The following is a 16,665-nucleotide window of genomic DNA, read 5'->3' as shown; positions in this document are numbered from 1 at the left end:
TGGTTGGCAGCATGCTGTGAGGCTTACACACAGGCATGGCATATTTCTTCCTGCTTTGAGTTCAAAATTCCTTTAAAAAAAAAAAAGTAGACTTGAATGTTCCAAAAAGGAAAAGGCCGCTGTGGTTGTAAGAAATTGGTATAAGCAGCCTGTATAATTCAAGGCATTGAAAAGCTGAGTGAAAACCATGTGTAGTTTGGTTAAGTTCAGCCCCACCTGTTGGGAGATACAATGGATTCACAATTTCAGAAGTTAAGGGATGGTCTTCTGGTACCTGGCTTTAAGGTTCTGCAGCTTGCATTTGGAGGATCCGCTTTGGGTGACACTGGTGACATGAAGTTCCTCACGTATACTATAGACACGTAGCTTTGCCTAGTTTTGCTATAAATCTGTAGTATCTACATGAATGTGACTCCATATATGTGGTGCAATCTAGTCCCCAGAGTGGTTTGCACTTGAATTGTAAACAGGTCTGCAGAGACAAGGTGTGATGTAGGAGCCTGTTCCTGGTATCAAAGTCATGCTGAGTTGAAGTTTAGATTTAGTGTTTAGTTTTCTCTTTATTATCTTCCAGTCGGTGTTAATGACCCTGTAGTAGTAGCTTAACTCAGTTTTCCAAACAGCATTGCCCCTCCAGCACTGCCCCTCAGGGGTGGGGTTTTTTTAGTATTTATGAAAATGAAATTATTTCTCTGTACATGCTTCCCTATTCTAAACAGCAATTATGTTCTCACTGATAAATATTAAAAAAAAGCCTACAATGAAGAAATACTAGATGCTGTACTATGGTCAGTATCGTTATTCATATTTTACAGCTGCTACGTCTGGCTTATCTTTGTACCAGAATGACTGTGGGCATGAACACTTTGTCTTGTACTTGTCTGTTTTTCACTGGAAGGGCATGCATAGTTAGCTTACATACACATTCTTTATCAGTAAAAAAATAAAATAAAATTCTTAGACTTGTAGGAGGAAGAGCCCTTAGCACCCTGTAAGAACCACTGATTGAAAAGTGTCTGGTGAGGTTCTGTGCTGATAGTGAAACTGGTATATTGGACCCAAATTTTTGTTTTAATTGTTAGTACTTAATGTGCCTGCTCATGTTTGGCTGTTACTAAAAGGGTCGATAATCTAGTTTACAATGGAATTAATGGTGTGAATAATGAAAGATCAGCTGGTGTCCTTCTGCATCTTTTGTTTTATAAGCTTGATTAGTAAACCAGAAGGTGTGAGCTTAATTGCCATGGTTTCATAAGCTATACTCTTGAAACCTTCTTTCTTTTTTTTTCTTTTTTTTTTTTCCTTATTTTCAGTAGGCAAAATTAGTTCCGTAACATGTTGCATGCTCTGATAGTGGATTACTCAGAGGTAACTGCAGTTACTTTGGCTTAGCCATCAACTTGTTTTGTGGCCTTTAACAGGCCATTTAAATTCATTGTTTGATTTTTATGTATATATAGTGTAATTACTACTTTCCAAGGGTATGTAGAAGATAAATTATGTATTGGGCTTTTATTCCATAAAGCGTAACAGAAGTGTGTGTTTGTGTGAGCCGTGTTATAGTAATGTGCAAATACTGGCTATGCTTTGATTCAGACTTGGCTTGGAAAAAGGGAATACTTTGTAATAGGCTCTAGGACAGCTGTACAAAACTGTTTCAGAACACTTGGGATTTAATCTGGACTTGCACGTGTCCTCTGAAGGTATGTAGTGGGAAGCTGAATGAACCCTGACTTCAGTGGATGCATTCACTTGCTGGAACAGGATGCATAAATGCTGCCTGCTCCATTTCATTCAGGCTTTCCTTCTTTCTATAGCACTATTAGCCATTTAACTGAAAAGCAGGTGAAGAGCTCCAAGGCAGGTTTTTTGCAGGCTCTTTTGCATTGTCTCAGTTATCCATTACTTCCTGTAGCATATACAGCTCGGGTAACTCCCACAATTGGGCAGACCGGTGATTATTTTTAATCACCCTTGTCTCCAAACCACAAGCCAACTAGTGTGATGCATATACATTAGGTAAGAAAAGCAACAATCTATATACATCTGTACTGGGCTTGGGAGTTCCTACGCATATATATTTCAGACAGTGGACCATGTGCTAGAGGAGATGTGCCAAGCCATGTGCTAGAAGAAAAGTTGCAGATGTCACCAGCTACACGAGCACTTCCTCTTCCCCAATCAGTATAAAATGTTCACTGAATCCATGGTCAGAGTGAGCTCACTTCCTTTTGAAGAGGGGAACCAAACCACTGGAGCACAGACAAGTAATAAGAGTTTCAGCTTTTGCAGATAGCTAACTTTCCCTCACTGTGGCTTGTTCGACAGCTTTTTTTTTCTTCAGTGTTAAGCAGGCAGGGCAGCTCTCAGATTTCTCCTTTCACATCAAAATCCAGCTTGGTTTGGCAGTCGCACCACTTGTGATTGTTTCTGAAACATGCAACATGCAAGAACTTGCCTTTTCTTTGAGTTACGATTTTGGGACTGGGCCAGGGAGGGAGAGAGCAGCAGAGGATTCTCACCCACGATTGCTGATTGGTGTATCATGGAAATGCTTGTTTCACAAGCCAAAGTGCTGTACTTTGACCTGATTCTTGCTTATTGCACGTAAAAAGCGTACCTGTATCTTTTGGTGCCGCTTTTTGCAGACTCATGAAATGGAATATAGGGGTAGTCTGTGGTTTGTGGTATTTCTCTAACAATAGTCCTGGTGTGTGAAGCAACACGCCTTTGATTTGCATTTGAGGAGGAGACTGGGGAAGATTTTAAGAAATGGGGGTTCTCCCTTTGAACTCAACAGGGGCTTAGAAAATTTGCCTATCCGGACAGGAATCTGTATACTGGCAGTGTTGCCAAGGCTATAACTCTTATCACTGCTATGTCTTTTGTACCTGCTTTACAAATGTGCATTTTGGCATTTTTCAAAGGCACTGCTTATGTGCATACCATATCCTAAACCACAAAGTTGGAGATGAGTTTTTTCCTCTTTAACAATGCAGGTTCCAAGTCAGGTGAACAATTTTACGTGGGATCCCAGGTAATCCTCTCTCTTTGTCACAGAGAGGATAGGTGCTTTATCAATGTACCTGGCTTAAATTAAACCTCTATAGCTTGATCCGTGCGGATACCTTTCTTGCAGAGAAGAATGAAATTAAGTAATAGAGCAACTTTCCTGCATTCTCATGCTGCCTCTCCTTCTGGGGAAATTGGCACTGGAGCCTGGGAGTGTTTCTGTTCCCAGCTTGTTCGTAGACTTGTAATGTGACCATAAATACATCATTTAACCACTTGTTGCTTCATTTTTTTTATTTCTTTTTCCCCCCAGTCTGTAAAATGTGGCTAGTATTGAGAGTCTGGAGATTTTTACCTAAGAATCTCTCTGTGTACTCAGGTAACAAGATCCCTCTAGCGCAGTATTCTGCTTAAGATGGGTGTGTTTGGGGTAATAGAACACAGCAAATGCAGAGTAACGCTAACTTACATGTAGTTTGTCTTCATTTTCTTGGAGCAGGGACTTCCTGACCATCTGTCTAATAAAGCCCCTAATGGATTCCCTGTCTTCCTCCTTTCCCCAAGAACTTGTTTGAAGGCCTTTTGCATTCACATTGACTTCTAGCATCAGCCCTGTGGTGTTCCACAGTGTAACTACAAACGTAGAAGCACTTTCTCTTGTTTTGGATGTGCTGTTCAGTTTCATTTTGTGTTCACTATCTTTTCTATTGTAAGAGACCAGGAGCTGAACACCACCTCTTGGTTTTGTTTTTATAGGCTCTGTCACCTTGCACCTCACTATTTGTTGCCTGTATGGAATTCATCCCCTATCTCTGATCATCCTAGTTATTCCTGTCAGTAGCTTCTCTGGATCTGGTGTATGCCCTCCCCCACCCCCTTTTTTTTTTTTTGGTTTTTTTTTTTTAAATCACAAGACTTAAGCAACACTCTGCATCCTGGGTGTGGACATACCATGCACACAGTGGGTTTTGCACTCTGAATCTTTAATTAAAGCAAATTGATTTTGGACATTCCAGCAGAAATGCAGTAAGTTGTACATATTCTCCAGTATCTGGTGTTTAAAGATTTTATTGTTGCTAGCAAGCACTGTGAACTTAAGAGGCTGTATTCTTGTTGGCAGGAGTTGAAAGTGGATCATGCTGCTACAGAGACTTGTTGCGTTCTCAATAGCCAGAAGTTAAGTCCTGTGTTTAAAAAGTGTTCTGCCCCTTACGTGGGTGAATGGATTGCAGACACAGTGTTCAACCTTCATCTTTCTGGCCTTCCAGCCAAAGAAGGGTTAACCATTAAGTGGAAAACATGCTGCAGATGACTGATGTGATTCAGCACATGGTTGTAGTCCGATTATAGAGCTGAGTCTCAGCATGGTATTTGGGGAACTGTGGCTCGATGGCTGCCTGCAGTCAGTGTTTCAAGTTGAGATGCTGAATCTGTAGTGAGTAACAAAGATCTCTGGGACTTGGGACACTAACCGTGGTGCCACAGGATTAAGACTGGGGGTAACTGCAGCTGGTTTGCTTATGTGCTGTGTGTGACTTTTAATGGTATAAAACATTTGCTTCCTCTCCAAAATGCTCTCTCTTCTGCAACAGAAAGCTTAACCCAATTTAGCTTGGATTGCTTGTAACCTAAGGTTGCCTGCGTGGACAGTAAGCGTGGATCACAGCAGTAAGTTAGGATGTCTGAGAGCTGGGTGGGATTGCAAACTTCGCTATGCTTTTCTCAGTAAAAGGTTATAGTATCAAAATGGATCAAGTTATTGCCAAGAATTGATGTAATATTAATATCCGACAAATCATAACCACTGCCCCTACCATGGATTTATTTGTATAGCACAAATTGGTGTTTGTAAGGGAGAAGTCTTTTTGTTCTGTAATATTTTTAAAGGGGGTGTGAGTGCATGCAAGCATCCCCTGCTCTGGGTGGCAAGGAGAATTCCAGGAACTCCAGGAAATTGATGTCACTGCATTGTGTTTGCTTGTTTTCTTTTGAATGCACTAATGTTTAATTTTAACTTAACCCTGGGAGGGGTATTTTTAGTAGAGTGTTTCTTTACTCCTTCTGTCCCATATTGGGGGGGATGACAGATTGTGTCTCTTTGTTTTTTCCAGTAGTCAGCTTTCTCCCTTCCCTCTGAAGAGCTCTGTGATGATTGCCTGAGAGCTGGAACACTTAGCAGCATGTGTTACCCTGTCTCTTTGCATGAAGTGGCTAAAAGTTCATGTTGTTTGTTCTGTTCCCATGTCTCTTGATTTGATCATTGATCCAGGCTGGAAGGAAGCAGGGCTACCTGGGCAGAAGTGTTCCATTCTGGTAAAAGAATAATACCTCTTTCAAATCTTTAGCTACTGCTGTAGCTGTCCCAAGGGACAGCTGCTTCTTTAGGAGACTATCATGTTCTTCAGTGACTGTCTGCTGAGAGAAGCTGGCTCTTCTAAAAATTAACAACACTTCAGGTTGGAGGGGCTTTGTCAGCACTCAAGAGAATCACAGCCCTGCAGGCTAAGGATTTCTACCTTTGTTATTTCATTTTTTTAAAAAAGGCAAAAGATCATACTTAAAACACATAATCAGTTTCAGAATCTAAAATATGAACAGCAAAAACTAGACTACTTGCTCTGCTGATCTTGAAGAAACAAATCAATTGTATTTGAACCGCATGGAACAATCTTTGAAACCATACTAGTTTATTTATTTATTAAAAGCGAAGAAATACAGCTCTGTGCAGGGTATGGATTTACTGGAGAACTCTTCTTTCTTCCGTATCTAGCCTGAGTTTTGGCTACTGTCTCTGTGGTTTGCTGTTTGTGTATTTCTGCAGGTAAAGGACAAAATCAGAAAACAATTTCATCCTGTTCCATTCCTAGTCCTTATGTTGCAATAATTGTTTGGGTGCCAAACACAAAGATGATAAAAGAATTGCTGTGGTTTTGATTTGTCATTTTCATATATGAAAATTGCTTTCATTTGTAATTATCTACACATAAGAAGTGTGTATGTGAAGAAGCTATTGAAAAATGACAGTGGAATAATTAAACTCACACCAGCTCCCAATGTGAATACTAAGACATCAAGGGTGTCTTCTGTGGTTTAGCTTTATCTGCTTCCAAAGCATGGAATAGCAAACTTTGATTCATTTTCCTGCACGGACAGGTCTCTGCTTTTTGAAAGGCTAGGTAAGAAATGCCTTTATCTCTGGCATAAAGAGATATAATGTTGATGAGCCCATACATATATATACCTTGCACCTCCTGAAAGCTTCATCTCCTGCTGCCCTTCTGAACAGCATTGACATCACCCGTTAATGCAAAGGACTATCAGTGAGCGCTGAAAGGGTTACCAGGTGCTATGGAGTGCTTTAGGTGGGTACTATTATGGGAGATGGGTGAGCTTGGATTTCCTATTGCAAGGATATTCTGGATATTTCTGTTGCCTTTTCCTTCTCTTCCAACCCTCCCATCCTGTAACTCACTTTTCAGAGAAACCAGTCTCTTATGCTGAGCTCAGCACTGCAGCCATTTGCAAAGATGCCACGAAGAGAAGCAGCACTTCTCAGTTTACAGGCTGGACTGTGGTAGGAAATGGTCATTCCTTACACTGTCAGATTGCTTATGCACAGAAGGTATTGCCCATTGAGCAAACAACGGTTGTCTCACTGTTTCCTCTCCGTCTGCACTTGTACATGTTTGTGGGAAGCTATTTAGACAGTCACCTTTTTGAGGAAGAGACAGTGTTCTGTATGTTTTCATGGCAGCGTTTAGCACAGTGCTTTGAGTGTGAGTTACTGCATTTATTTCTGTCAGGGTTAGCACTGTTATTGGGCATTTGACTGGTAAGAGGATTGATTTTGCCAGTTTCACTGAATTCCAGTTCCCAGCTGTAGGCTTCAATTTGCATCTTTTCGTACCATTTGAACTGCTTGTTTTGCTATGTAAATCTTCTGTGTATTGTTTTGCTTTCCTGTTTGCTGTTTCTTTCTTCTTACGTAAAAGGCACATGTAATTCTGGGATTTGGTTGTGCATCATGCTGCTCTGGCATTGCACCCTTCAATGCCCGACAGCACAAAACAGAGAAAGACAGGCTCATCCCTCTCTTTCCATCCTTCCAGCCCTGTAAATCAAGGATGTGTGATCCCTAGACAAGCCTTTCTGATTAGTTCTCATCTTGTAGCACTCACTTCTGTGTGCCTGAGTGGTGCTGCAAATTATAGCTACCTTTTATTTGTTTGTAGCTTTTTATCACCTTTAGCATGGCTTTCCTGCTCAGTTGCTGTTCCTGCAATGCCATCGTGTGGTGGCCCTGGGACTTTAAATGTGTCTTTTCCCCATACTAGCCAAAGCTGAGGAGTGAGCAGTCTTCTGTGTTTTATACTAGTGATTGCAGCTGCCTTTTGTTAGCTGCATTGGTGTGCTGGTGGATGAAGGCAATACCTGTCTCTAGCCGTGTGGGTATGATCTTCTAAAGCTCGGGTGTTATGTTAAACAGGGACCTCCGTGGCAGATGCCTGGACTGGGTGCTTTAACTATGATACTAGAAAAGAACACAGCCTGTATTTATCAGAGGGGTTGGTTAAATATTACCTGTCTTACAAGGAGAGTAGTGTGTTGTTCTTTCACAACTTATAGTAGCAAGCTGTTTATTCAGTTAGGTAGTCATTGCTGATACAGTGTACGTTGTTTGAAGGGCCTCTCTAAACACGGGAATTGTTTCATACTTTGAGACTGCTGTCTTGTGATCGCAGAAAGTGTGTGTGGCGGGGGCTGTGTGTGCACAGAATTTGGTAGAAATTCCCATTTTATCTCTGACTTTTTTTTTTATCAGTATGTCTGGGCTTTGGATAAGCCACAGGGGCAAAAATAAGTCCAGTGCATATCTACTTCTCTGACCTGGGAGCTTTACTGTACCTTGGAGAGTGACAACTGCGTGTTGTTAATAAATGAAGTAACAAATAACTATTTCCTTTTTGCCTTTCTAGTGTTCCCAACTCTTGCCCGGCCAGTCCACGTGGTGCTGGATCCTCAGGATATCGTTTTGTTCACAACATTACCTCGGATCTGCAGCTGGCAGCAGAGTATGCTGCAAAAGCAGCATCAGAGCAGCAAGCAGATGCATCTGGCGGGGACAGCCCAAAGGTTCAGAGAAACATTACTTACGCAGCAGTGCTCATTGGGAGGCTTATTAAGACCTGGCAGTTTATTGCTAGTGCTGGATATAGTTAAAAGGGGTTTAAGAATACCCTGGCCAAAAGGGTGCTGTATATGGTATCCTCCAGAGTTTTTGAGACCATGCCTTCAAACCAGCAACTTATTAGTGGTAGACAATGAATCTGCTTGCTTAACTGCCCAAAATGTATTCAAGTCATTCACTAACATGGTTAGGCAAGAAGAACTTTTTTGCTTGTTTGATAAATCAAGAAACTATAAAGATGATGTGCATTAAAATCCAGACTCTCGTCTTCTCCTTTTAAGTAATGGTATTTTGCAAAACACAGTTGGAGAAAGGGGAGGCAGGGGAAGAAACCAGATCCTTGCCATGAGAAATCTGTAGTCTGACATTAAAACAAACATGAAGCCTGTCAAGTAAGCGTTAAATGAGGAAATCAGCAAGTGGAATTTAGATTAAGAAATAACTTAGTCATAATGATGAAATTTAATTTTGTGAGTGGATCTTCAGATCAAAGTTAAAGGTCTAGATCCAAAACCACCTGATTTGGGATTGGGTGGAGGAGCACAATACTAGGTGGCTTTTTTTGTAGCTTGAATTCTCCCTTGAGACAAGAAGGGCTGTTCTTGGAGTAATATTGAAAGCTGGGAATATGAGCTCTGGCAACCTAATTAAAGTTCCTAGAATGAAACAAATCCTGCTGGAGACGGGAAGGGAGAGGATCACGTTTCATATTGGGCTCGTTGCTGGGAGGAGAGCTGATAGCATGCTTGCATGAAACCTTCCTAACAAAGTATAGTTGTAGCTGGGCAGAACTGAAGGCTTTAGTTTCATGAACACTGAAAGCAATGAATGTACCCTACACCCTCTAACTCTTTGCTTCCCATTGCTTGTCCTCATCCTGTTCCTTGTGCTGGTAAATTCAGTGGAGGGTGGAATCAGATTAAAGTTGGCTTTTTTGTGTGTGTTTGTGGGGAGAGGGAAGGAGATTCTTAAATGTGGCTCAGTCCTAAAGCCCTGTTAGCACACAAATGCTTGTGCTAAATTGGGAGGTGGCATTATAAAACAGCAGTGAAAGAGAAGAGGGTGATGCTGCTCTTAGTTGACCCTGATGCTCTCTTAGCATCTGCGAAAACTACAGCCCAATGTGGTTTTTTAGTTTGGGTTGTTGGTACATGCTAGTGTAGGAATTCTTTGTTAATGACTAAATTTCTGTTTGGTTTTTTTTTTTCCTTAGGATGAGTCCAAGCCACCCTATTCTTATGCTCAGCTAATTGTGCAGGCTATATCTTCAGCACAGGACAGGCAATTAACACTAAGTGGGATCTATGCCCACATTACCAAGCATTATCCATATTACAGGACTGCTGACAAAGGCTGGCAGGTGAGTTCTTGACACTGACAAGCTTTTAAACTACTTTGACAGGGCTTATCTGCTTTGAAATGCATTTATTAAAGATTTGGGGCACTGGGAATAGAGCTGCTTTGACTATTCCCAGAGTCAATTTGTTTAACATAAGCTAACTAGTTTGTTTGTGGGTGATTAGTTTCTTATTTTTAAATACTTTCTAGGGCAATGTAGTGTGTTACTATTGGGCTTTCTGGTTTCTGAAACCCTTTTAATGCTGTAGTCATGTGTCTTTCACTTTTGTTTGGTTTTTTTCTCTTCCACATCCTTGCTATCAGTCATTCTCGTGCCTAGATACTTGCCTGAATCTTGCTTAATCATTCACCTTATCTTCATTTGGCATGAGCTGTCCAAGCAGATGTCTGGGCTAAAACAGAGGTCCCAGTCCTTAATCATAATACCTTCAATAATCAGGATCTTTTGTTTTCCCAGTGTATCAACTGCATTGCATAAGTCACAGTTTTCAAGTTTTGAGTCTAAGAATGGGAACTTGGGGAACTTTGAGTCTGTATATCCCTTATAGTCTTAAAGGAAATCTGACCAGCTTCATAGGAGGGTTTGGATGTAGTTAATACATGCTAAATCAAGCTTAAATGTTCACTTGAGGGCTGCTTTCAAAGTTCCAGAAACCTCAGCTCCACCTGCTTTCAGACTTTTTCTTGGCATCACACCTCTGAAATTGTTGTTACTAGAATATAATACACTAATGCAGCTGGAAAGACTCTTGCAGCTGCTGATTTCATTGTGTTCAACTGGCAGGAGCAGTACTGCTTGGTGCACTTTGAGTACAGTTGGAATAAATACATTTCTGCCTCCCTGGCTTTTCCCTGCAGTTCTAATTAATTGTGGAATTCACTTCCTGCCTTAACCTGCTCTGCAGAGTTGTGCTTTGCAAACCATTTGCTGTGTCCTGCTTCAAAGAGACACACTTCAGTGGAGGGTGAAGTTGCCTTCCCCCTCCCCTGGCAGTGGCATTGTAAGGCTTCACTTGTGAAGAAGTTGTCTAAAGCTGCTACAAAAGCTCTTGTGTTTTGAAAGTGGAAGAGGAATGAGCTTGTGCACACCTGGGCTTACTGAGCCTTTCCCCTAGCCCAAAAGACAGCACTGTGCCCAGTAAGAGGTGGGCTTTTGCAATAAAAAGGATAAATAGTCTTGTCAACATCTGCAGAGCTGTACAGTGCGAGCCTGGTGCCACATAGATAATGGATTCTTCTCAGAGGCAGCTGTCTGAAGCTGCATGTTGACTGGCTTGCATTATGATTACCACAAGATGCAGTGTCCTTTAGGGCATGTTTGGGCACCTCGGCGATCGTTTGGCAGGTAAGCCGTTAGCACAGGCTCAGGCATTTTCCACTTGCCTAAAATAAAGCCTGTCTTTTGAGAGAGTTCTGATGTGGTTTAGTGATTTCCCCCTGCCTCAGCAAAAGCTCTGCTGTCTTTGCTTTCCACAGAAAAGTCACTGCACTGCCTGGTTCCAGATGTGTTTAAGTGATGGTGTAGTACTAAGCGAACCTACCTTTCAGCGTGGTTAGTAGAGACTCTGACATACTTCCCCAGGTTTTCTTTTGCAGCTCTCCCATGACTTTGGAGCTATGCAAGTTCAGTGACTTGTTTATGTCTTTATCGCTGATTCTGGCAGTGTGTATTTTATTTTTCCAAGCTGTGTGGTGAAACCCATTTGTCTTTGTTATAGGCTTCCTCATGGCAAAATAATAATCTCATTCCTCTGCTTCCTGCAGAATTCCATTCGGCACAACCTCTCCTTGAACCGTTACTTCATTAAAGTCCCACGCTCCCAGGAGGAGCCTGGAAAGGGCTCCTTTTGGCGAATTGACCCTGCCTCTGAAGCCAAACTAGTAGAGCAAGCGTTTAGAAAACGAAGGCAAAGAGGAGTGTCCTGCTTCCGAACACCTTTTGGGCCTCTCTCCTCCAGGTAACTTCAGTTTCCTCTAATCTCTATGCCAAACTCACTACAAAGAAAACAAAACCTTCTCCTGAAGTACAGTGAGCAAACTTTACTTCTGTTTGTAGTTTGAGAGGTAATATAGTTAACTGGTCCTGAGGCATAATCTGAAAATTGTTCTGACTTCTTCAGTGTTTACAGAAGAAAAGGGGGAAAAAAAATATCCAGAACCGAACTACCAAAATGCATCAAATAACATATCTGTTCTGGCATCATTTCAAAGAAATCCAAAGCGGTTATCGCTGGAATAAGTTTTGAGATGCCAGTCTCTCATTTCACGAAAGCTGTGTTTAGATGTGGATTAGATCATAGTGGGAATAACTTGTGGTATTTAAAATGCTCTCCTGCAGGGAGGATCAGGTTGATCATGGTTGTCAGCAGTGAAGCAGTGGGGGTGTTCTGTGTAGCCACTCCAGTCGGCGGTGTACCTGCAAAAGAGGAGCTTTTTGCAGCAGCAGCTTTCTCTGAGCCCTGTAGCTGTGAGAATAAGACTTGCAATTCAACACTAACTGGAGCAGTTTCATGTAACATTCCTCCCACACCTTTTCTGTCTGTTAAAATCGGGGGAAGCAGGAGGAGACTTTTTTCAGCTGATAGCTTCTCTATCTTGTTTCTCATTAAAGAAATGTTCGATTCCTCATGTGTTCAGTGGCTGCCAGAGGTGGCAACCAAGTGGCTGGGGAGGGAGGCAGCAGAAAGAAGGGGGAGCATCCTTTTGGCATATGCAGGGCCAGACACTTGATTCTATACTGCATCTTTCTTTCTCTCCCCGTGGCTCTCAAACACTTTCAAAGATCCTTTGAGAATGGCCTGAAACTATAAAACTGATCTGAACATGAGGCACTTAACAGGTTCTCTGTCAGCACTGGGTGTTAAAATAAGCAGGCTCTGAAGGGTCTAATTCCCTTCAGCAAGGAATAATCTGACAGTATTTGGTGCTAGAGTGTTTGGTGAGGTTACTGTGTACCTTTCAACTCTTCCCAGCAAGACTGTAGTGGGTAGTAAGGAAGAAAAGTCTGTCCTTCTGCTTGAGAGTCCTGTGCTGGAGATAACTCTTGGTCTCTGCTGCTGTCTTGTGGTCAAAATGCATCTACACCTGCCAACACTATGTTCTGGTGTTTCAGGAGTGCTCCTGCCTCCCCTACTCACCCTGGCCTGCTGTCCCCTCACTCTAGTGGCCTACAGACTCCAGAGTGCCTATCACGGGAGGGCTCACCCATTCCACATGATCACGACTTTGGGTCAAAGTTAGCCTCAGTTCCAGAGTATCGGTATTCACAGAGTGCACCTGGTGAGTAGCTCTTGTTTCACAGATGGTGACTGTTCAGTTGCAGCAAGTGCCGTGCCGAGGGCACCACAGGAATGCTTCTGCCAGTGTGTTACAGGAGGATCTGGGTCTCTTTCCACTTCATGTTTAAAGACTGATGATGCATATGCAACTTAAGACTATTTTTCTTACTAGCCTTTGGACGAGGGGGCAGGACATAAAGGATGTGTAGAAATGCATGAGCTAACCTTGAACCAGGTAGCTCTAAAGAGCTGACAGAGTAGCCATGGCAGTCTAGCTCGCTCTCACTAACTTGCCAGCCTTCTGGGTAAGATCAGCTTGGCTATGCTCTAGAGCTCTGTGGTGTTGGGGCCAGGGCTTTGGTAATTTGTGAAGCCCTGTTAAGTATCTGTTTGTCTAGCTGTGCTGTGGCTAGCTTGATGTGTAGGGTGTTCCTGGTGAGGCTGGAGGGCAAAGCTCATTAAGTAAAGCTTCCTTTTTTGTGCTTATTGTGGCTTTTGTTCACAGAAATGCACTCAGGTGGCAAGTAAGGGTTTTGTAAGTTAAGAAAGAGAAGATGGACAATGGTACTTCTGAAGTCTTACTCTCTGTTCCCTGTCACCACCCCTGCCAATGCTGAAGGACTGAGTGTTGCAGATTAGAAGTACATAGGTGAAATGAATGGAGGCCTTTTTGCCTTTCCTGTTAATGTATGCTTCTCTCTTCTGTCTAGGATCTCCAGTCAGTGCCCAGCCAGTGATTATGGCTGTTCCTCCCCGACCATCTACTCTGGTGGCAAAACCAGTTGCATACATGCCAGCGTCAATAGTGACTTCTCAACAGCCTTCATGTCATGCAATTCATGTAGTTCAGCAAGCTCCCACTGTTACAATGGTCAGAGTTGTGACCTCCTCTGCAAACTCAGCGAATGGATACATCCTCACAAATCAGGGCACAGCAGGAGCAGCTCATGAAGCTGCAGGAGCAGTGTTGGACTTAGCTGGTGACCACCGAGGTAGCTTTTCATCTCCCTTGCTATTCTGCTAATAAGTCTTGAGCAGGCTTGAGGGGGGGTGGACAGGGTAGTCAAACACTGTTTCACTCCCTGAGTCCTTAGTCTTTAATAAAAGATATTTCTCCAGGTAAAACTTAAATCAAGTGAAAGTTCATCCATTTTGATGTCTCCACCAGTGAGCAGAACATCTGTGCTCCTTGTCTCCTTTCTTGCCAAAAGAGATGGCCTGGGAAAAGCTGAAACTCTCTGCTTCAGGATGGCCTTGTAAATAAATGATTGAGCCCTTTTCTGCAGGCCTGGATTCCTAGAGGAAGGCATGTGCTTCTGGAAGTGCAGGCAGTGCCCCACTAAAGTAATCTCCAAGAACTAGTTAGAACAAAGGCCTCTTTTCCTAAGCTGGAAATTCCAGCCTTGGGGGATTTAGTGAGTTAAATGTTCTCTTGCTGTGATCTAGACAACACCTTGTCTGCTCAACGTTTCAGAAGGGCTTAGTGCTACAAGGTAGATGTGTGTAGTGCCAGCAGCAAGACTAGTCACTCTGCTTTTATGTGGGCAGTGGGGCAGTAGCTCTTCTCTGAGGGAAAGAAAAAACTGACAGAGATCTTCCCCTACTGCAATAGCAGGACCACTAACATTTTTTGTTAGTTGGGAATCTTGCTTGAGTTTCACTTGCATTCTCTAGAAATTCCTGTCTGGATCCCATACATGTTCCTGAAGCACTAACAGTTGCAGCTGCCTATCTGTCACCTGCTCCCTTCTTTCACTAGTTCTTGCTGTCACTTGTTCTTTCCCTACTTGTCCTTCTCTTATTCCCACTCATATCCTTTTCTGGTTTCTACCTTCCCTTTGTCTTTCCTGGTTACTCCATTTGCCTTCCTAATGTCCCTGCTTTCCTTGCCTTTTCTCTGCTTCCCATCAGCTTGCTTACAGGTCTCAGATCAATGCTTGTGTGTCCCATCTAACTCAGTTCTTGTTGTCTACTCATGTTAAAATGGGAGAAGTCTTCTCTTCCTACATGACTAATGAGTTTGTGCTTCCTGCCTTCCCTGCTTTAAGACCCACAGAGCCCCTGGAAGAGAAGAGTGGTTGCCCTCCTTTCCTGCATGTCCAGCGCTGTCCTCTATCTGTTACATACCTGCTTAATTGACCCCTTACTTGTCCTGGGAAGTGAGAGAAGTGTTTGAGTGCTCTCACACAGTTATCTCTATCCAGAAACTCAGCCCTTCTTTTTTATTTTTTTTTTTTCTCCCTCCTGGTTCGTTCCTATGCTTCCACAGCTAGCAAAAGCTTGCAGCTGTGGGAAGACCTCCTTGTAAATCAACCTACATGCAGGCCTGACAGCAAGCTGTTGCAGACTTTTGGCTCCAGGCATTGTTTAAGATCTTAATGCCTTCTCCTGCTGTGTGGTATTGAGTCAGGCCAATTTGCCTGTAATTACACAGTAAGCTATGAGATTTGCAGTGACTGCTGTCCATATCACAGCTATTATGTGCCAGTAAGGGAGATGATGCCTTTTTAGGACAAAGGGTCAAGTTTATGATCTTGATTATTTATTTTTTTTTGGCTGTGTGGCTTATGCTGTAAGAAAAATGTTTTTAATATTGATAGAGTATATGTGCAATAGAGAATATTTTAGTGTTTGCAAATATTCATCCCTGACCTTCTGTGGTACTGAGGTATTTTCACATTGGTAAGCCTGGGGTATGTGTCACTGCTAAAACGTTAATGAGAATAAAGCCTGCCTCTAAGCCAGGGTAGAAAATGATTGTCTCTTCTGCTCTTAAGTAGGCATGGATGAAAAGCCAACGATTGCATTTGCCACAATACCTACAGCCAGCCGTGTTATTCAGACAGTTGCCAGTCAAATGGCACAGGGTGTTCCAGGACAGACAGTCACGATCCTTCAGCAGGCAGCTCCAGTGACCATTGGACAGCATCAGCTCCCTGTGCGGGCAGTCACTCAGAATGGGAAACATGCCGTCCCCACCAACAGCATCACCGGCAGCGCTTACGGTAGGCTCTGTTTCCATTGCTTTCTGGTTTTTGATTGCTCTCTGCATTTAGCAGTTAGGTTGTAAAGCTGTAAGGGTTCTTCTCTTCTTAATATATATCAAGTTATTCCATATGTCCCATAATTCCAAAGGTATGCCAATTCTTCAGCCTCTGGCTGTAAATGTCAGTGGTAGATATCGTTCTGTCCACCTCTGTTTCCTCTCTTTCCCTAGCTGGAAGACTTTTACTATCTAGCATTGCTTCTGAAAAGTCTTTCCTTTGTCCTTCTCTATGTATTTATTATTACTTGTACTCTCTACCTTTTGAGGGTAACTTGTTGGAAGTGTTGGTGATTCTCATGTAGAGCCTGTTTTCATTTTTTTTGTTTGCTTCTGACCAACAACTGCTGCTTTCAGCAGGCCAAATAATAAAATTTCAGTGGTGCTCTTTAGATCTTGTGAAATACATAGAGTATTAAGAAAATTAACATACTTTCCCATCTTAAGGTCTTAGAGCCTGAGAGAAATAAGATCTATTCCATCAGTGAACAAATGTGGGATTTTTTTATATAGAGGATGTGTTCTAGTCATTTGTCAAGCCTGATTTTTAAAATCCCATACTAGCCTCCTCTTAGTGTTTGCTCAGCACCTCAGTCATCATCCTTAGCTGAACAAAACCTGTTCACCTGAAAACAGGTTTCTTACAGCCGTTTTCAATGAGATGCTAAGCACCTCTGCTCTCCCAGGCTGGTGCTTATGGGGTGTTTGAAATTAAGGGCACTGGTGGAATTTGGATGGTTTTCATGAAGATGGGACTGTTTCTACAGAATATTCTGCCATGTCTA

At 42.5% G+C, this 16,665-nt stretch overlaps 1 protein-coding gene across 2 annotated transcripts in view; it reads left to right on the top strand.

Annotated features, from left to right (window-relative positions):
- The window catches only part of FOXK1 (forkhead box K1), a 63,688-nt gene that overhangs the window by 37,073 nt on the left and 9,950 nt on the right, over positions 1-16,665 (top strand). Inside the window, exons 3-8 of one of the 2 annotated variants that reach the window (XM_080383924.1) lie at positions 7,989-8,145; positions 9,414-9,560; positions 11,324-11,517; positions 12,672-12,838; positions 13,548-13,829; positions 15,615-15,842. In XM_080383924.1, coding sequence (XP_080240050.1) covers positions 7,989-8,145; positions 9,414-9,560; positions 11,324-11,517; positions 12,672-12,838; positions 13,548-13,829; positions 15,615-15,842 — 1,175 coding nt within the window. The remainder of the gene's footprint in view (positions 1-7,988; positions 8,146-9,413; positions 9,561-11,323; positions 11,518-12,671; positions 12,839-13,547; positions 13,830-15,614; positions 15,843-16,665) is intronic. The other variant, XM_080383925.1, reaches the window with a different exon arrangement.

Source organism: Falco punctatus (genome assembly GCF_963210335.1).
Source record: "Falco punctatus genome assembly, chromosome: 4".
Taxonomy (NCBI): Eukaryota; Metazoa; Chordata; class Aves; order Falconiformes; family Falconidae; genus Falco; species Falco punctatus.
This window is presented reverse-complemented; position numbering and strand designations above follow the sequence as displayed.